General features: G+C 37.6%; 1 protein-coding gene across 8 annotated transcripts in view; it reads left to right on the plus strand.

The window, feature by feature from the left end:
* RBMS3 (RNA binding motif single stranded interacting protein 3) overlaps nt 1–21,318 on the plus strand; it is a 712,154-nt gene extending 690,836 nt beyond the window's left edge. For 4 of the 8 annotated variants that reach the window (XM_074839167.1, XM_074839161.1, XM_074839196.1 and 1 more), the window contains 4 exons: nt 8,550–8,630; nt 11,192–11,319; nt 13,453–13,516; nt 15,194–21,318. In XM_074839167.1, coding sequence (XP_074695268.1) covers nt 8,550–8,630; nt 11,192–11,319; nt 13,453–13,498 — 255 coding nt within the window. In that variant the 3' untranslated portion in view covers nt 13,499–13,516; nt 15,194–21,318. Of the gene's footprint in view, nt 1–8,549; nt 8,631–11,191; nt 11,324–13,452; nt 13,517–15,193 lie in introns of those variants that run through there. The other 4 variants (XM_074839186.1, XM_074839211.1, XM_074839218.1 and 1 more) reach the window with 2 other exon arrangements.
* Nucleotides 21,319–21,678: the final 360 nt, after the last annotated feature.

Raw genomic sequence — 21,678 nt, forward strand, 5'->3', positions numbered from 1 at the left:
TGTCCACTCATATGTCTGGTCTGAAAGAGCAAATATAACGTGTTTGTGATTGATGAGCCACTGTTATTTAAGAAGTCTAAGCAGTTCTCCTGTTGTTATAACAGCAACTTCATCCATACAGTATGGACATTTGCGCACAGTAGTCTGCTTCTCTTTAGACTTGTCAAATTCCTGGAGATTTAATAGCCTCTAGAAGACATGTTTACCTCTACAAAGCAATTATTTGTTCATATAAATGGATATGTTATTAATAATAGCTTAATGTGCTTGTGTGTTGAGAGTTTCACTGACACGTTTATTTATTTACTTATGTTGAAAATATTTAAATTTACAGATCAATCTTCTTTCATCTTACTAGCAGCCATTCATCAGGGACTAATTGAAAGAATTGTATTCAGATGGAAATTCCTAAGAATTTCTAACCGAGGGGGTGCATAGGGAATTTTTATGTCAGAAGCAGTTATAATTCTGCTGCATCATCCCTTTATTCTTCAGGATACAGGATCTGAAAGAAGACTATAAATGTGACAGAATCTCAGTGATTCTGTCCTTGACTGACCAAGACTGATGCAGTATACTGTTTTGTTATGATATAGTCACTATACCCTGGTTTTATATAGGGTGCTGCAGACAGGACAGTCTGTAATAAATCATGCACTAACCCATGCTCAAAAACTTGCCTCGGAGATCTCACAATGCACATTCACAGAACAGGTACATAGAAGGTATTAGAAAAAATAAAAAATGCCCCTTTTGTGGAGAAATGGAAAAGAACTGAAGAATTAAGAATTGAAAATACAACAAAACACCAAGCCTTTGTTTTAAGCATAGGAGTAGTCTTGCTCTCTTGCAAATGTATCCATCAGACCTGTGGCATTATTCAAATTATGCAAAAAAGCAGTTTTCACATCTTGAGGCTATTCATATATGCAGTCATACATGGAGAATCAGTCTACATTTCTGTACAGCCTCCATGGATCCGTGCCTACAGTGGAGGCTTTGTCACAAGGAAGACAAGAGTGAAAATATCATGGGCATATCATGGTACACTGACATGGACCACAAGGATCATTGGCACCCTGTGGTCAAGTTCCATAGCCATGTATAAACTGATAAACATAATCTGAACAGCTTGTTATAAAGAAGTATTCCTATAAGAAGTGTCACTTGCCTTTAATGAAAGATACAATCAAAATGGGAACTTAATTTTCATGCCCTGATGGGTTTTCATTCTCCCTTTTCAGACATTGGTGAGGTATCTGAAAGCAATTTGAGACTTTCACAAAGTTCCTTTGTAATGCCAGCCTTTAGACTCTAAAAAGTGGTTAAAACGAATGAGCCAGTTTTTTATTTATCTGTTTCTAAAGACATTCCTGGGGTCCTGTTTGCATTAACTACAGTTTTTACGAACACAGGATTTTGTATGCTAGTGAGAGCATGATGCACAGCTGTATGTGGTGATCTGACTGTTCTCACATGTGTTTACTCTAAATAGTCTTTATCTGATTAGTCCTGATCACTCTGCTTTAGTAGCAGGCCTGAATTTCAGAAATAAAGAAAAGACCTGTTAGCTGTGGGGGGTTTAGCTCATCTGCACTGTTTCTTCTATACCTTTGTATTACTCTGATTTCCAAAGGTAGGGATTTGTGAAGGATGCTTAGAACTCCTGAAGAGAAAAGGAGATTAGTTTGTAAATATAGTTCTTGAAGTTATTGTTCTTTCTACCTTCATTTACTTGATCAGAGATTTAGGTAACATCTCATTAGGAAGGTTGAAAGGGAGGTTGTAGCTGGTGTTCCTAAATACATTTGTATTACTGAGCAGCAGGGAAGGAAGTTTAAATATTGTAAAGATTTCTATTCTCTGCCTGAACGAGTGCAGTGGCCCAGTGATGGGATTCTGTTGAATGACAGTGCTATTCTTGATAGGGCTATAGTAATTGTGTGGGAAAATAGCATTATATTATTATATTTTAGGCCAGGCTGATAATTATTAGCAAAAATATTGTAATATATGCAAAAACTCTGTATCTTTTATTCTCACATTCTTTAATTGGGAAAAACTAAGATTGATAACAGTCATTGAATAATTACAGGATTGAGCTGGAAAATGAGAATGCTTCTGGGTAGCAAAAGATATTTGAAGTTTAAAGTGAAAACTGTGGCAGCTGGATATTGCATTTCATTGCACTGCCACTGGCGCTGATGAACTAGATGGTCCTTTTCTCTTCCCAAGTTCCTACATCTCCATACCAGACTATGATATAAGAGGACACAGCAAGACAATGTTCTTTTCTATTGGAGGACAGGGTATTTTCAAATGAGAAGGTGGAACCAGGAACAAAAAAGCAGCAGTTTTATTCTACATTTCATTAAAGCTATAACCACTTCACAACGGTTGGAGATGCAATTTTTATTCTTCCCAGGGAGAGAGGTTTGAAAGTGGGAGGACAGGTTTCCTTCATGGGAAAAAAAAAAAAAAAAAAAGATAAAAATAAATCCAGCCAACAGTCTCATTTCCTTCACTTTTCCAGCAATGAAAATGTTTTCACATAATTCTGTTAGTGATGCAGTGTCTAGACTTCTCAGATGGTTTGAAAAAAATACAAACAAACCCTGGCATTAATTCTGAGAATCCTAAAAAGCTAAGTCATTATCACTGTGCTATAGCTCATGCAGTGATATGAAACCACAAATAGTCACTGAAGACCAGACTCTAGAATCCTTGCTCGTTTAAGACACATGGGTTAGCTTTCACTCACATAAGATGTCCCATATAATCTCCCTTCAGCAGGCTGCGCTTACCATCATATGCTGGTACAAGGCTTCTGCAATTTGGCTCTCACCTTGACTGAAAAGGGTCTGTGCCTTCTCAGGAGCACAGAAGTTGATGGAATAAGGAAAGCAATCTTTGATTCTTGATACAGATATACATTTATATAAAAACAAAGTGAAACATCAGAAAGCAACATTTGCACATTGATTTTATAAAAGATCTCTTCTTTAACATATACTCCTTGCTCTCATTGCCCCTTGTCCTTAGTAAGCCTACTAATTCAGAGTAAGTGTCGTTCAAGGTTTCCAATTCTACTGCAAACTTATATGTTAATGTCTCATTTTGTAAATTCTTTCTGATTTTCTTTATACAAGGAAACTTATTCAATGTTGATCAGGTTACTAACTGTTGTCACTCTGTAAAATCTCAGAGTCCTCATAGTGGCCAAGAGAGTTAATGTATATCCAGTAGCCACCTTCTAATCACAACTGTATTATTTTATAGGCAACTAGACCTATAAATAGAATTGTACTTTAGGGTGGTTTCTTATACCTTATGTTAACGATGAGCTTCAGAATTTAAACAAAGTGTGTGGCCAAAGCCTTCTGGAAGTGTAAATGAAATTGTTAGGTCTTGCAAGAGGCACTCACCCTTTCAGGCACTCTCGGTTGAAATTCGGTAGCTAATAGCCTGTGTAAGAGGTGTTTGCTGTGTATCTCAGCTGTTAGGCACTTGCCTGACTCTGCATTACCTGGGCCAAAGAAAGGCAGGCCAGAGGCTTACTAGGGCAAATGAATAAATGGACATTACCTGTGCCATAATCTCGATGTACAAGCTCCTGCAAATTCCCTGCAGGTCACTCAGCTCCACCTTTGATGGGTGAATTATCCTGCTGCAGCATGCTCCCTCACTCTGCCTGGTGCAGGCAGCTGCCTTCCTCCTGTTTTTTCTTCCCAGTGCCTGCCACCTTTATGGGTTTAGTGTTTGCTGCAGGCTTAATAGGAGTTTTGCTGGAGCCAAGCTGGGATACCCCACTGTTTGCAGATCTGTAAGACATGATTTTGCTCTTTGAGTTAAACATGATCCTTCTCACAGTTTCATTTTGCCCCTCAACCCACCTTCTCATTCATTTGTTACCTCCTTTCATTTAACTCTTTGTAGGCATGGAGGGTAATACCTGAAAGGAGAGCAGAGGTGTAAGTGTATGTTACTACTCCCTCATTTTCTAGCTATATATTTTTTCACATACTTAAGCAGTTTCATAAAAGGTAAAGACAAAAGTTCCATTGCACAAGGTGTGAGTAGAATTGTTAATGTAGCATATAGGCTAAATTGTTGCCCTGATAAGTGCAGTCTGAATTAAACAGTCAGGCATTGTAAAGCATGCATTATATTACAATACTGCACATCCTCAGTGCTGAGAATATGCATTCTGCACACTGTATGAAAAAAATAATAGTTTACAAATAAATTAAAAGCACGGTGCCGCCAGCAATGTCTCTTTTTTCTTTCTGTAGTAGAAATTACTAGCTTTTAAAAGAACAGAGTGCCAAAAAAGCTCCCTTATACCCTCCAGATCCATCATCTGCGCCTGTAGAGTTGCTATTCATTTTACTGTCAGAAATAAGCAGCTTCTACTTTTAGGCCTACAAAGCCTGTACAGTTGTGGAAGAATGAACAGTGTTCTTCTGCCTTGCACATACTTTGTTGAATGACCATTCACATTACAGCTCAAGAATCTTTAATCCTGATAGAAACATATGACAAAGAAAGAATGGATTTGGATTTTTCAGATTCTCTCATTTCAGTGCTTACAATATTTAATGGAATATTTAGTGGAATTAGCTAGTTACTGCGAAGCTGAGCATGTGAGTCATGCTGTCTCACACATAGATGTGGATAAAGAACTTTAGTGAGTGTGGTTCAGAGAGAAAATAAATCTCAGTGATGGTCTTCTGACATAGATGTCTTAGTTTGCTGTCTGCTTACTTCCGAGTTACATTAGTTTTTTGAGGTAGATAGGAAGCCATATGTAGACTGTGTATATCTACAGGACCCATGATTCTCACAGAGCTGCATCACTACAGAGTCCCTCAGCTAAGGGATGTCCTTAGACCAGAATCTTCATCCTGGGTGGTTCTTAGCAGGGTAGATATAAAATGTTTAACTTCTCTTCTGAATCTCACAATTCTTTCTGAAGCTCTTTTCCACCTCCCAGTGTGGGCAGCACTCACTCCAACACATCCAGAGCACACTGTTTTACAGAATAGCTAGGTAAAATGTCTGGGGGACCCAGGGAGAGACACAGACTCTAGTGGGCTCAGTGTGTGCTGGGCATGGAAGCTACTGAAAAGCTGTGTTCAGGAAGCTTCTGCTGACAGCCACTGTGAGTATTCATGAAAAAAAAATTAATTCTTGCATTATCCGAATCCATTGATGGAAGTATTGACACTGACATTGTGCCTTAGCACTATGTAATCTTTAATGCAAGATCAGAGAATTAGGATTATGTAGTTCATAAAGGAAAGAAATACTTGAGAACTTGATTGAGCTAATGTCAGTTATACCAAAAATCAATCTGTCTTTCATTATACTGTGAGTAAACAAACTAAACTAAAGTAGCTTCTCAGCACTAGGCTTCCCATGGTGAAAACAGATCCAGCAGGGCGGACACTCCTGAGTCCATGTGGTCTCAGCTGGGACTCCCTGTGCATGTGAGGGGACTTTAGATTCTGAAGACCAGTTGTGTGTCTCTGAGAACTAAGCCCTAGTAGTCCTTTCTAGTTTTGTAAAGTTTTTTACCAAAGCCTCAATGGATCCTTAAGTGAGAGAGAATCTGGAGATTGAGAATCAGTTCCAAGCCCCGATAGCATGTTTAATTGTTGACTCAGCTGTGCTTTTCTGAAATGATGAGGGTATCTTTTCATTTATAAAGACAAACACATTAAATATGTTTGGATATTCCATTGAAAGGCACAGTGTGTGTACCTGTAATACAGACCAGTCTGCTGCTCTGTAGTCAAGGGCCAGTTGTTAAGCAGCAGAACTCTGTAGGATTGAGCCTTGGCTAACTTTTACTAGGACCAAATTCTTTGCCACTAAAAATGTGTCTTCATTTATGCCAGTGGTGGAACTAATTTGGCCCACATCATTTGTTTTAATTGTAGAGTTCTAAATGTTTTAATCAAAAGGTTGAACTACCATTACAGTGGACATCTAGACAAGCAGAATGTGTTATACAGAGGGGAGAAGTCACATCCTTACAGTTCTGCAGGGAGTCTGGCAAGTAACTAGACAGCTTTGGTCTCCAGCACTGTAAATCACGTGCTGTTTGGATGAATTCAGTTAAAATTCGTGCAAGAAAAATTAAACTGAGAGAGTACAGGGAGTTGTGAGTGTCTAGAAAGATCACGGCAAGCAGGATTTGGCCAGGGCCACCAGTCACACTCAAGTCAACAGAACAGTTTCCCCTAGAGATTGTGTAGCAGCGAAGGAAGCAGCATGAAGTAGTCTGGCAAGTAAGATCAGGATCTGCCTCAAGAGGTAAACAATAACAGTGGAGGTAAGAAACTGCACAAGTACCAAGAGCACTGTTTGCAGAGTCGGCAAAGACAACAGTTAATTCCTAGACAGTTTCAATTGTTGTGCTACAGAACTCAATGCCAAAGGATTTTGCAAAAAGCAGAGTGATCTGAATTAAAAGTTGAATAATTTGATATTTGTGTTTGTGTGTAAGGTAAGAGAATGGCAGAAAACTGCACCTTATAAGAGCCTGAGCACTGATCTTCTGCTGGGTTCAAGGAAGAACTCGGAGGAAGCCCAAGTTGAATGAGGCCACTTTATTCTTTAAATTAACACTTTTAATAAAAATCTCTATATATTTGTCTGAGTGAAGCTAGCCTGCGTAGGTGTTTAAAATCCTTGTACGTCTTTGCAGAACTGTAAGAATGAGTGCTTCAGGTTAATGTTAAATATTGACACATTTAGAACAATGCTACATAGCAGATGTCGTCCCGACATGTGACAGCAACATTACAAAGCAGAATGAATGAAGCGAAAGCGGCTCTGGAACACCCTGCTGTAACATTCTCATTAGCTCCTAATCCATAAGGCAAGAGAATAGCCCAACTGTACTAAGTACAATAGGGATAGTTGGCCTAATGTCTTTGGTGGGTTAGCATTCATAAAAAAACTATTGAATTCCATTCTCTTTCTGAAGAACAAGGAAAAGGAGCTGCAGAAAAACATGGCCCAATACAGGCGCACAGACACTGGAGACACTCCCGTCTCTTTGCTCAAGTTAAGGAAAACACTGTGAATTTTAGCAAAAATATTCTAGTGGTTTTCAACACAATATGCTACTCATATTGCAAATATACATTCTATGTCACCTATGTTTCTCATCGATTTCTTTTTTCTATAGAAAACAATTTCATTTAAGTAATTTTTTTTCTTCCACTTGAATGAAGACTTCAGAAAGTAGCTGTGGGATTCTTAAATATGCAGTTCTCGTTCCCTAAGGCCTTTCTTCAGCATTGCTGCAGAGTCTGCACCCCACTATGCAATTTCATAATGCATGTTTGTGACAGGCATATCAAACCATCCAGTTAGTTTAGAATTGAGGTGAGAGAGTGCTTTAAATGTAAATTCTACTATAAACAGCGGAATAAAATCTTGCAAGCACTTCCTAGCTCTGCCAGGAAGCAAAGCTATATTTAACTCATTTTAAAATTCATCAAATACATTCTGGGCTGATTCAGATCTTCGGTGTGTCTTTGAAGATAACATGTAGTGGAAGTGTCATACAGTCAGTTGTGGGATTGGGCACATCCTGAGATTCTTGTCAGTGAAGACATGCAGTTAGGACTGGATTGTAGAAAGAAAAGTACATATAGATTTGACAACTTAGTATCGATACTTTATTTGAAGATTTGAACAATATGCGTTGCATTCAGTTCAAGAGCTTTTTAAGAAGTGCTGTATATAAAGAGATTAGTGTCATACCAATGGCAAAATTCACATGCACTCACGAATTTTGAAAAAGGTTGTCTTGTAGTGCTTGGAAGAGACAGTATTTTAGGGAAGCTAATATAAAATGCTGCTATAATAATAACTTGCAGAAGTTTCAAAATGCTTAGAAAAGATTGCTGGATATTAAGAATAAGCTATAAAATTCAGCTAAGGATACTGTGTACAAAAAGAGAAACTCCCAGATATATCTTCCTCTTCCTTTATTTTTCCTGTCTCAGATCACATCTCCCTGCAGCTTTCTATCCCTGTAAACTCAACTGCTGTTATCGGGAGGGCTAAATATAGACTGGAATAAACCTGTCAAATTTCATGCTTCATTTTTTTGTAGGTGTCATTAGTTAAGATCAATAAGACTCCAAAAGATAGTTTAGACTGTTTCTGTATCTGTAACCACTATATAAATATATGTGTGTGTGTGTGTGTTGCTATCGTGTGTACTGGTTTTTTTGTAAGTACAAATAGGAGTCTCTCAATTTTAGAAGCCATGTGAACAATCTGAATCTATCAGCAAGATGTTTTCTAGTGCCTATATTCAGATATGACCTGACTTTGAAGTTCAAGATTATGATTTTCAATACCTAGGTAATTCCTACCATTGCCTGAAATCCTTAGAAGAAATAATAGGCTATACACTAACCAAAAAACTCTGAACAGGAAACTGAAACAGTGTCGTGCTTCTAATATGGTTTTATGTATCTTGATGGTGGTTTTTCTAATGTTCATTTGCCTTTGATTTGTTCTAGTACATGACTGCTGCTGCACCTATGCAAGGGACCTACATTCCCCAGTACACTCCTGTGCCTCCAACAGCTGTCCCTATTGAAGTAAGTTTATCTCCATCCATGAAAGTAGACTGAAGTGGTAGCAGAATTCTTATCTATTATGCCTCCTTGCCTGTGTTGTTTGAAAGGGGCCTAAAGTTACTTTATGGAATGGTGTCTGGAAACGTCCAGCTTTTAAAATTAGGACTGCACATTTCTTTCTCTTTTTCTTTTCTTTCTTTTTTTTGCCTTGTTTTTTCTACACACACACCCCACACCCCCCTTTTTTTTTCTTTTTAATTATTTGCAAGGGCTCTTGTTTTGCATTTATTTTGTTGTACAGCAGGACATGGAATAAAACATCAGTGCTTATGACTATTTTTTCCCCATGTGCTTGGGAGGGAGATGGGAAGAGGCAGGAAAACAAACCCAGCAGGCAGACCACGAGCCCATAAGAGATTCCAAGAAGAGAAGATTGCAAGAGGGTTTGATGCGGTCTTTAGCAAGTATAGGTAATTGCTGAAACATTTAGCCACCAGAAAAAGTGATTGAGCAATGGAAACCTTCCTCTTGTATATACAGACATGGAGGATGCTGCACTGACTGAGTGCTTTTCATCCTTGAGGAAGGATTCGCTCTCTCCCTCCTTGGGGCTGAGTCATGCTGATGACAGTCTAATGAGTAAGTATTTACTCAACCCTGTAGACCACAAGCTGCTGGGAGAGTGTCAGCTTGGCCTCCACTTCTGTGAAGCTTCACAAGGGCCGCTGAGCACAGCAAGAGGAGGGAGCCTTGGCATCCTCTTCCCTGTGTGCTTCTCTTTGGTGCTACCCCCTTTCATTAATAACTTCTCCCCTGCTCTGGTGTAATGTGAGAAGTGCCAGGGTCTCTGTACTTCTGTCTTCAGCTGTGTGGACTTTGGAGTTTATGCTATTACTACTCTGTGCTTTGAGGATGCTAAGTTAGTGGTACTGTTGGCATGGCTCCACCAGTCGTCAAGTGGACTCATCCTGGTTTCTCCTGGTTCTTTGCAATTACTGAGATTCCAAAATGAGGTCCCACAGGAAAGGCTGCTACTGTTCTGTCATACTGAGCTGGTAATGTTTTAGTCTGTTTTTCCTTGGGATAATTTTGCCCTAAACCTTGTTTGTTTACAAACGGGCCATGGGTGCCTCTTTTTAATTGCCATTCTTAGGTATTAAACTGGGCAGATACGAATGCAAATTAAAAGGAGATGGTGGGATGGAGAGTGTACAGAGCAGTACTGGCTGCATACTGTGCTGACCAGTGCAAATGAGAAATGAAGTTAATTCTTCCTGAGCCCTCCTCCCCATCACCCACTGGTATATTCATGCCTGCTAAAGTGACATGATGTTGTAATTATCTACTGTAATAATCAAAATATTATCTGAAGACATAGCCTGTCTTGCTCTGATCCAGTGATGATTATTATTGTTAATGTTTATCTGTATTCATGTAGCATCATGAATCAGAACCCTGCTATGCTGGATGCTCCACAAGCAGAGACAAAAAAATACAGTCTCTGCCCCAAAGAGCTTACAATCTCAAGATGAAATAGACAAAAGTAGAATGATAAAGACAAGGAAGTAGACAGAAAAAGATAATACTGACAGTCTGTTAAGCAATAGATATGAAGAATTTCTGAAAAATGAAACTGATATTTTTAACAGATAATTTAAAATAAACTGCTTGTTGTTTACACAGGACTCAAATAAAAACAAAGCAAGTGCTTTGTGCTCCCTCTTCTGGCTCTGTTGTGTGCAATACAGTAATGAAGCATGTTCCCTGAAGAGACCTGCTAGTGTTATTCGTATGACCACCACACCAAGCATGAGAGTAGAGGAAAGAAAATATAGCTTACTTTGGAAGTGTACGAAAATACTTAAAAATAATAATATTCAGACTGTCTGAATAGGATAAGAAATAGTGCATAATGTTAAATTCATACATGTCATCCTTTGTGTGTTGACTTATCTATTTTTTTGCAAATGTATAAATAAAACCAAACTTCATTGGGAGCTTTGAATTAACAGATAAACGTCTTTAGTGTGAAGTAAATTTATTTTTGAAGGGAACATGCATAAAAGCAGTGTTCAGAGGAGTGAAGTATTTTTCTAAGGCAGTTAAAATTCTGTTGGATGTGTAGCAAAGCAGACAGCAGTGGGCCTAGATTCTGCCTTTATCACATTACAAATGAAACAAAATAAATGTGAACTCACTGTGAAGTTGGGGTAGGTAAGTGAAAATGAAAAGAGCCATACATATGTTGTAAAAAAGACAAGAAGTAAAATCCAGACTCCATGAGTTAGAAGTTTTGTCTCTGGCTTTAAATGGGCAGGGAACTGCCCTCAAAGGAGGAGGTGTTTTTCGCTGCAACCCCTGAGAGCAAAGTACTACAGGGGCTGGTATGCTAAGGAAGCTTCTTGTTGATGGATTAGCTCTCTAAAACTGATGGAGTTTGTTGTGTTAGCATGTGGTTCTGCTATCTCAAACTCGATTTCTAGAGAAATACAGGAATGGTGAGCTGGTGCTGAGCTCTTTTATGTAATTCGCTGCAGTGAGTAAAATTACTAAGTTTTTCATGTTCTCATTTGATTCCCTAGGGTGTTGTTGCTGATACTTCTCCACAGACAGTAGCATCTTCATCGCAGGAAGCCAGTGGTCAACAGCAACAGATGACAGTGGAAACATCCAGTGAACATGCGCCTGCATATTCTTACCAACAGTCTAAGTAAGTAGGCATATGCTTTGTAACCAGAAGCTTTTGTTTCTTGTTTATAACGGGCCAAATTCTGCTCCCCATTTCAGCAATATAAATTCTGAGTAGCTTTGTTTAGTTCAGATGAATTCTGGATATATAGCACTCTAATTAGCAAAAGGTTTTGGCAGATAGCCTCCCCTTGGCAAAATTTCCTTGAGTTCATGCCTGCAATGGTATGCTCTCTGACTGTCTGACTTTTTGGGACTCAGAAGGATCTCAGCAACTGCGTTAACAATCATCACACTGCGCTAAAGCAGCATCTGGCATCAGAGGTTAAAAAGAGGGCTTAAATTTTGCAGTGGTGAAAATATTGGCATGGTATACATGTAAAGGTTTCTTTCTGAAAATGTAGCTAATGAAGCAGTATAAAGTGCCCCAAGCTGGTATTTGTGATTGTGCAAAACTGGTGCCAGGCAGACACTGAGTAGGCAAGAACTGGAAATGGAAGAAGAAGGGATAAGAAAGGGATGGGGAGAAGCACTGCTCTATCTTTCTCCTGTCCTCTGCTCCCTTTGTTTGCTTCCCATGGAATACCTTGGAAAATTCAAAATTTATACGCTGACAGCTGAATCTAGAACTCCTAAAGTCCTAGACTCTAAAGAGTCCTTTCTTCTTCAGAATAATCCTCAAACACTTCTTCTCTTTGCCACAGTTAAACTGGTCCTCACGAGGGGAAGGTTACTTAGCGACAGGGTACTCACCGGGACTGATCAATGTTGGACAGATACTAGGAAGGAGCCCAAACCCAGTCCTTTATTAATACATGTGTATTGAACACCAGCATCACTGTGAAAAGAGAATTACACGTTTTTTATCTTGGGGAAGGAAGAAGACAAATAGCCAGACAAGAAATATTTTAGATACATCAGTCAGTGCATCATGACATGGTACTTCTAGAGGCATAAGATATGAGCTGGTATAGGAAAGATTAGAATTATACCAATCTGTCAATTGCTTTACTTCATTTTGACCTCTAGAAGTGGAAGATACATTTATTTGTCTAACACATGAGTAACAAATGGTTTCAGATCACACAATGTCCCTTTTTGACCCCCATAAAACATAACACCTGACTGTTTCTTATGTCATGCCCATATTTGTCTATATGTACATATTACAAAAGCAATTGATCACAAGCTTTTTGTTGATGCACCCAATTGTAGACACAGTCTATGCACGTGTATTCCTTCTAGCCATCAGTCTCTCTAGCACCTGTAAATAAGTGATGGCAAAATACTTATAGAACATAATGAGCAGAAAGAGAAATATATGTGACCGTACCATCCTGTTGGCTTGTTCTGATGACTGGGTTCTGTAGGGGTTTGGATCTGACCATTCCTATGTTACAGTTCCCTTTCGCTTAAGCAGAAGGACTTAGGTTCAGAAGCCTCATAAGGTAGCTGTGAGCAGCGGATTCTGGCATTTTTCCCACATAGGAGGAAACTACTTTGCAATTCTTTATTGAAATGGATGCTGTGTTTCTTGCCAGTGTGGTGAATTCCCACCTTCTCTGAGATTGAGATCCCTCATCTTTCCTTGTCAGCTACTGCCTTTTTGCAATGATGGATACACTTCTAATGGCACTGGCATTTATATTCAGAGGAATTTGTTCCTTTTTTAATCACACAGGCAGATCCATTACAGATTTTTTATTATGATTATTTCAGTATTTTTTTTCTGAAATGTGCCCTCTATTTATATCTGCCAGTTGCAAGCGGAAATGCAAACTGTGGGAAGCTGTAGAAACAAACCAAAATATACACAGTCTCTGTCTTAAAAAAACAACTTCTGCTGGAATATTTCAGTAACCTTTGATATAAAACCAAGTCAAGTTATTTTGTAATGAAAATACAGTTTTATTATTCTGCTTTTCGAAGGGCACATTTATTAATAGCAAGCATCATGCCCAATATACAACAGCTGTTTTTCAAAGCAAGATGAGAGGAAGTAATTAACATGACCAGACAATGATTTTGTCAGATATAGGCAAAGGAAAAGGTAGACACTATAAAATTATTTCATAGGAGCTGATCAGTCAGGAGAAAAGTTATAACAGTGTATTTCATTATATTTATTTTCTTTGCAACAATCATGAAATTGCAGGCAACGAAGGAGAGGCAATGTACTCAGAATGAACTGGGTGGTATAAGGACTCTGTACTCTCTTTGTAAGTAAAAATAAACCACAAGACTTAAAATTTAAGTTCCACTTTTTTAATCAGCATACACGTTCTTTTATTTAATATGCTGGCTGCTGTACTTGAGGATCCCACCCATAGATGTTCAGAAATTATAACTTCATGTCAAAAACCTGGCTACCTACTGTGTAGCAATATAGGAGAAACAGCCCCTGGTTTCTGAGCAAAGGACTCTATGAGGAAATCACATTAATTATTTTAGACCCAAACTCCCTTTTTTCCTTTTAAATCTTTAATTTTGCACATAAAAGAGTGAAATCTATGAAGTGGAGATAAATGGACATCCTTCCCCCTGAAAAGTGTACTCTCATACCTCTAAGCAAAACTCTGCTGGTCAACATACTCTGATTTTAAATTGGAAAGAGCTACATTTTTCTGGAGCTTTTTGTGGCCAAACTCAATGCCAGGTTAGATTAGAGAGCGTGTGCTGTGATCCTTTGGTGGAATTGGTCTTTCACACATATGGTGGCCACTTGACCCAGGGGGGCAGTAAAACCTCAGGAGGTGAGCATCCAACTTGAGTACTCCTACCAGAAGTTATGCATAGAAAATCCTAAGAAAATAATGAATTCTTGCTTTCCACAGAAATCTGTTGTTACATTCAAAATATTAATTGTCAGGCTTCATGCAATGAAAAAGTCCTTCAGTAAATCTAGTATTTAAAATTGAAGGTAGCTTTATGTTTACTGTCCCAGAAAAATAGTTCTGTGGCAAATGTTATGTCATCAACATTCATCACGTTTTAACTCCTAATATTAAAATTAATGTAAAACTAAGCAAGGCAAATACATTAATGCTTTCAAAAGCAAAGGTGCTGGATTTTCTTGTGTTGAACTTCGGTTGGAAAAGGATTTTTTCCATGTGAGTTTTGAGGACCGTAGGAAAAGCAATAGCTAACCCTTACTGATAACCCTAGACATGAAACAGCATTTATACGCAGGTTCTACATCTCCCCAGAGGTCTCACATAGTCTTGCTGAGATAAGTTTGATGTGACATATCTTTAAATGACATGGAACCTCAAAAACACAAAATGAGAGTTATCTTCTGTAAGAAAAAGGTTTAGCTTATTCTCTGTGCTATATTTAGAAAGATTTGACACTATATGATCAACACTTATAGTTTTCTAATTAATATTATCTTGAATGTTTCTACTAAGTTAGCCATAAGCGGCTCATTAAGCAGACTGCTCCACAATCTAACTGTTCTTGCCATCAGAAAATGTGTTCTCTTTAGCAAATTGGATGTATCCTTTTATTGTAATTTTATCCTTCGCTTTATTATTAGTATCCAAAATAGTGCCACTTATTATTATGAAAATATTCTCTCTCTTATTGTATTACTCTTGAAATATTTATACAGTGTTAAGCCACGTATTCATCTCATTTCAGTGCCGTTAGACTGCCCATTAAGCATAGCATTAACAAGAGTAAATTCATCTGCTTAGGATGTGTTAACGTCCCCAAAGCAGGAGTTCCCTATTTCTGCCTGACTATTTTCAGCTTAGTGGTGGTATCATATTTAAACAGCTGCAAAGTTAGTTTAGCTTGGATAACTTTTAAAGGGAATTGGGTGGAAAAAAAAGGAGAGGGGCCTATTTCAAAGTTGTTTTGACTTAATGACCACTTTAATTCAATTGTTTTTACAGACAATAAACAGGACTGAAGAATGTCGGTCTGAAATCTTTGCCTTGAATGGAGAAACTTCACTGAACAAGAAGTTGGCTTCCAGTTTGCACAGGCGTCAAATGAATGCTTTTTTTTTCTACCTTTCCCAACGAAAACAAAACAGTGTTTTTATGTGCTGTGCAAATGGTTCCGTCATGTAGTCTGACAATTTTATTTTTGCTATAATTTTTTTTTTAACTAAAGGAAAAACCCAGAGGAAAAACGCTGGGTCGACATTTCATCTGGACGAACATTTGAATTCAGAATTTACCTGGAGGTGTAGCTAGATTTTTTTTTTTTTTTAACAGAAAAACTGATGATGTCAAGAGGGAGCAAGTTGTGATGAAAACCAATTGTCTTCCTCAAAAATTAAGCTACTCTTTTTCTCTCATTTTATTTTTCTTCTTGTTTTAAATCTAGAGTGTTTTTTGGTTTTTTGGTTTTTGTTTTTTTAAAGAAATGTTTAGGTAAGGTTTATCTTGAATCTTAATTGCCTTAATTTTAAGGACGTCAAAGGCTCTCAAGGCAAGCTGTCAACGTCTTGTTAGAAAACCCGAGAATGAATTGAAACTGCTCACACCGGTGCTGGTGCAGAAGTTTAATAGACTGAGTTTTTGGGGTGAACAAAAAAATAAACTGTACAGTTTAAAAGAAAATGATTTTCTTCTTTTGAAGAAAAGTTGATGATAAAGGAACTGTGGCAACTGAAAGGATTGGAAAAATGCTGGGACTTTTATGAACTTTGTCTTAAGTGTTGACAGAAAAAAATCTAGAAGGCTAAAGCATTTTACAGTAAAGTTATTGAATTGAGAAAAAAACTTGCTGCATTATAGAGAATGCAGGGTTTTTTTCTTGCAGAATGCAGATTTTTTTATTTACAAAGCGTGATCGCTAGCAAAAGCATTAGTGCTTTTTATCTGCAGTCTTTTTTATGAGCTTTAAGAAGTTTTTAGTCTGCTTTGCTTGTCACATTGCAAAAACCTAGCTTAAGAGCATTAAAAAAAAACTTAAGTAGATAGGAGCTTATGGTCAAAAAAGTGCAAAAAAAGCAATAGATAGAAGAAATTGTTGACAATTTCTGTAGTCTTTCCTAGTTGTGAACAAATGCAGCCTATGGATGGCCTATTTTATACCAAAGATGAAGTGACACCCTAACGCAGTCCAGAAGATAGAGGTTTTTTTCTTTTTTTATCTTTATTTGACCTACATGGCCGGACCAGTTCTTACTTTCTTGTTTGTTTAAACTATCTTCCACTGGTGTTTTACATACTGCATATGTTTATAGTGGAAATTTTGGAATAGTTGGTATTAGAAGCTTGTTGATGGTTGCTTTGGAGAACATCCCAAAGCAAGGGGGAGTGTGTTACCAACTAATCTGTCCAGGTGGGCTTTAATTTTGATGAGTTTTTCTGTTAAATTGCCTGATCTTTGGTATTTTTACTGAAACAACAGTCTTCCTTCTGAATTCCAACATACCGCAGATTCATTTCTTCACCTCAGTCTTTGTCATCGTCCAGCATGCATAGCCACCTTAATTCTGCATTTGTTTTTCAGTGATACGTTTGAATTGCCAGATAGATGCAAGAGAAAGCAAGCTTGATCTTTGTTCTCATTGTAGCTCTCCCATACAAGCAGAAGTGTTGAAAATTACTTCGTATTGTCATGCAGGCAGGAAGTTAAAATTATTCTTCTCTGCTATGATTTCTGTTGTCTTAATATGTTGGCTGACAATCACTAATTAGTAAGATTAGGCAAAAAAAGACACTAACTAAATTGAATCCACTGAAACCTGTTTTAGGAATGACAGTTATTTTCCATAGAGAAATCTTGATTATGGCCCTTACTTTTTCCAAACAAACAAACAAAAAAGGTGAGAAGCAAGTCAAAAGATGATTTTTTTCCTTAAGGAGGCAGAAGAGAAGCAGCATTTAAATATATACATACATACATGTATATCTATATGTAAAAATTAAACCAAACATTTTTAAACTTTCCTCCATCCAGAAGAGAGGGGAAGCTTCATCACATTTATTGTGGTGCATTAGAGACAGGGTATCCATTAAAAATAATGAAATTAAAACATATATATTGGATCAATCTGATTCAGCTGCCCAATTCTCAAAAGAGATCTGTGTTTCCCTAACCTGACTTTTTTGGGGAAAAGAACACAATTATTTTTTTAAATTGATAAAACAAGATCGTATTTTTTAACATAGTGTGGGGGGGGAGGGGGTTTCCCAAGTAAATGGCTGCTAGATATGCAACATAGAAAAGAGAGAAATGGGAGTTCACGTGATTCTTCACCATAGGAAGAGGGCCTGATTTTCAGAAGTGGTAAAACTTCTGCTTTCTCCAGAGTAGTTGTTGATATTCAACACTTCTGAAAACCAGATGATGCCAAAGTAAATGAACAACAACATCCACAACATGTTTTCAATTCAGAAAAAAAAAAAAAATCTTTATGTTTCACATGCTGTCTCATTACTTGTTGCTTTTTGAGAGTGGCACTTGAATTTTGTCCTTGGATAAAGGTTCCCTCTTTCTTTGGAGGGCATATGATGGAAAAAAATCAATCTAGCCTTATTTTCTTCCTTTCTACACGTACTCTCTTTCTGTCTGTCTCAGAATTCTTTGTACAAATAGAGATAACCCCAGGCACAAGTCAGTTAAATATGAAATAAACACATTTGTTTCTGTGTTAGTTCTAATGTGACACACAAAAAGTCTCATTTACTATCAACAATGAGGCTACAAGGTAGCTACCATGTGGCTGATGAATATGCTGAGGTACCTTCTTGTTTCTATTCAGAACTCTGCTGCTTTATTTATACATTCAGAAACATTTTTCTTATTTTTTTTCAGCAAAGTTAAACAATCTCAGTGTTTTTTATTAAGCCAGACAGGCAACATAATATCACGATGCCTGTCACTTTAAAGTGTTTCAAGTGCATTCTGTATTAGAATTGTTCCCTTTTTTTCCCATGCTATAATGTTCAATAGTGTTTGAAATCAAAAGAAACAAAGCAAAGAGAGGAAGAAGAAAAGGAATGAATATGGATCCCTTAAATACAATTGATCATCTTACTGATCCCCAAAAAAACCAGTGAACTGGTACTTGAAAGTCTATGAATTATAAACAATGTGAGCCTTGAGTATAAACAGTCATAGATCATAAGGTAAGAAAAAAACTTATTTGAAACACTCAAAATGCTCAGAAAGTGATAACTTATTTGTAAAAGTTAAAGATAAAAGAGAACAGTGGAAGAGCAACACACTTGCTGCAGGGGTGTTGTCATAGGACAGGAATACTTGGTGGCCTCTGAAATCTAAAACTGATTTTCTTTATGTTCTGGCTAATAAGATTTTTTGCAAGGTTTATTAGTATTATCTGTTGGAGTTTCTGTTTTCCTTGTTTTTTTCTTTTTTTGAAGACCTGAATTTGTAAAGTCAATATCTATGTCTGTCTTACCAATTTAGCTTTAAATATCAGGAGGGTTCCTGAGAGGTTGCAGAAACAACTCTAGAAGTCTAAGGCAATGGTGCCTGGCCCAGAGGTCTAGAAGTAACATCAAATCCATAAGCTGAACTGCGTATGTACTTTCCATCACACCTGAATTCTTGTAAATAGTCAAATCTGGATGTTCAGGTTTGGTATTTTTGTTTTTACCTTAAAAGATGAATACAGAAGGGGTGTCAGAAAAATATGAATTACGGCTAGAAAATTCTGAATACCTGGGCTCGTCACTTAAAGAAAAAAAAAGATACAGTGGAACTGAAGAGAGTATTATATTTGCAGGTGCTGACCCAAGTGTAGATCAGGGCACTGAAAAGTCTCACTGTTCACAGTGACATTGCTGATGAGGGACTCTTCTTCCTATCTGGCTCTACTGCTGGTTTTGTAAGCACTTTTCACCTGTGACAGTCAGGCCTCAAATTGTGAATGTCCTCTTATTGCCTTCCAGTGAAACAGACTCTTGAAATGTCCTTAGCTTGTGTGCTTACTTGTATAGTTCTGTTTACCTAGAGACTGCCTTGGTTGTGTTGGTCAAGAAATCCACCGTAATGCAGAATGAGGCATATTTGAGAGCAATGGCATCACATTGTATCATCTTCTGCTATGGATGCATGCCCAACTGTGGAAGATAAAGGCTGGTGATTAGAGAAGTGAGGGCTTAAACTTGCAATGGGCAATGGGCTGAAGCATTCGAATGGATTTTTACTCAAGTAAAAATCAAGTGAAGGGTATTATTTATGTATGTATGTGTACCAAAACTCAGCAAATTTGAGGAAGCCTGCATTGTAATAAAGTTTATTTTTAATATGTCATAGTATTTGGATCTATATTATGTTGTTTATGGTACTGAAGGATGAGACTGATACTAAGTGTTTAAAAAAATTGCCACACTTCATGATTTTAAGCTTGATGGTGCTCCTCATGCCACTTCATTTTAATGCTGAGGTTGACATGAGCAAAACAGGTTTAGGCAGACTCGCTGAACTCCACCTATAACAAGAGTCATGCTAAAGATTGATAATGTGCTTAAAGTAATGAATCAATCCATTTTTAGTGATGAGACCAAATGTGGTAGTTGAAGATAGTAATGTTTGATACACGCATGGTCAACATTTCCTTTCAAAACTTTATTTAACATGAAATTGGACCGGATATAAAAGAAGTGCCCTTGGGTAAGGGATTTTCCTGGTCTTTCTCCCTAGCCCACGTGAACTAAGAAAACAGTCACGGTGTGATGGAAATACAAAACAGAAAACAACAAAAATGCTGACATTTGGTGTATTAGTCTTTTCTGTTTAATGACCATTGACTCTAGTAACGAAGATTCCTTTCATTTCTAATATGCATACAATCAATCATGCACGCACACTTTCTCAGAAGGAGCAGACTTCTCCTTTCCCCCATTGCAGATTTCTAGAATCTCAGCAAGCAGCAAAGATGCAGTGTAAGGAGAGTTATTTTCCCCACAAAAAGAGCACCAACTTTTTCTATATTGCTCCTGTCACCCAAATAGGCTAGAGCGCTGTATGTACCCCAGAGATTTATTCACCTTTGTGCCTCAAAGCAGGCAGAAGAGACCCTTTCTTCTCCCCTTTATTAACATGCTCTTTGCTAAAATTAAACAGAAAATTATGGGAAAAGCTGTAAAAAAAAAAAAAAAAAAAATCCCAGTGTTGGTTTAGCTTTCCATGATCAGGAAAATTCTTGTGTTTATTGCAGTTGTTCAGTTCAGTTGTTAATTCCCCAACAGTGACAGCTGAGTTCTTTCACCTTAATAAAAATGTGTAATGAAGTGAAAAATGTCAGCCTTTGACAGGTTCACAAATCCATTTTTCCTTGTAGGGCCAAAGCCTGCAAGGTGTAAGCACCTTCTAAGATCTGGATCTGTTGTCCTTAAGAGAGTATCTGCCCAACATTAATTTTCTGCCTTTAAGTGTCTTTCTCTTGGATGATAATTTTATGAATTTGGTGAAATTTACAGGCAGTTATATTTTTAAAAGCCCAGAAATACAGCCTAGAGAAGAGAACATGATGTTTATGTAACTAAAGTATTATTAAATATGCTGTATTCCAGAGCAGAAGAAAATTCTACTATCTTTTGGAGGCAAAACAATTTAAATTTAATTGTAAACAATTTTAATTTAAATGTAAAACCAGGAAGCATACAGAATTCATATAGGAATTTTTAATTGTTTTCCTTTTTAAAGGAGAATGAACAGATTCTGTAAGAAAAATCAAAGCAGCTTTGAAAGCAGATGAACTTCCTATCAAGAAAACATGCATCACACAAATGGCACAGAGGTTCTTTAAAGCCCTTACAGACCTCACTGTAGCCAAAATGTAGAATACAGAACCTCTGTGATACATTAAATTATGAATCTTATTTATATGGGCATCTGTGTGCTGATGTCTCAGAATGTCTTTGAAAGATCTGTACTGCTATGATTTTTTTTTTTTTGATGTTTTCCATTTGTACCACAATCCTAAATAGCTGCCATTTTCCCACTCCTGGGGCTTTCTGTAGATCAGTGGATGTTAGGTTTAAACTTCTGTTTTCTTTGATGAAGCTTTCAATAAAAAAATAAAGAAAGAGCTGGGTGACTCTGTGTTCTTGTGGCACCTTTCTGCAGAGGCTTCCCAAGGCCGTAGCTCTTGTGCTGAGCACTGAGGGAGTGGAAGGGCTTTGCAACAAAGTCTGCCTCCTTCGTGTCTTCACCAAATGGAAGGAAAGAATTGGAGAGACAGGACAGCTCCGTTGCCCTGTCAGCAGCACAACCACCCATGTGTTAGGAGGTGAAATACAGGAGAAAGTTTTTCTCACAGCAAGGCTGAGTGTTTAATACTTACAGGTATCTGCTGTCCAGGTTCTCAGCTGTGCACCTGCTAGAAGAACACTGCCTCTGTTTCTGAGGCTTATTTTAAAGAGTGTCTTCAGGGCAAAAGTTGCCACAT

Source organism: Strix aluco, chromosome 1 (assembly GCF_031877795.1).
Source record: "Strix aluco isolate bStrAlu1 chromosome 1, bStrAlu1.hap1, whole genome shotgun sequence".
Classification (NCBI taxonomy): Eukaryota; Metazoa; Chordata; class Aves; order Strigiformes; family Strigidae; genus Strix; species Strix aluco.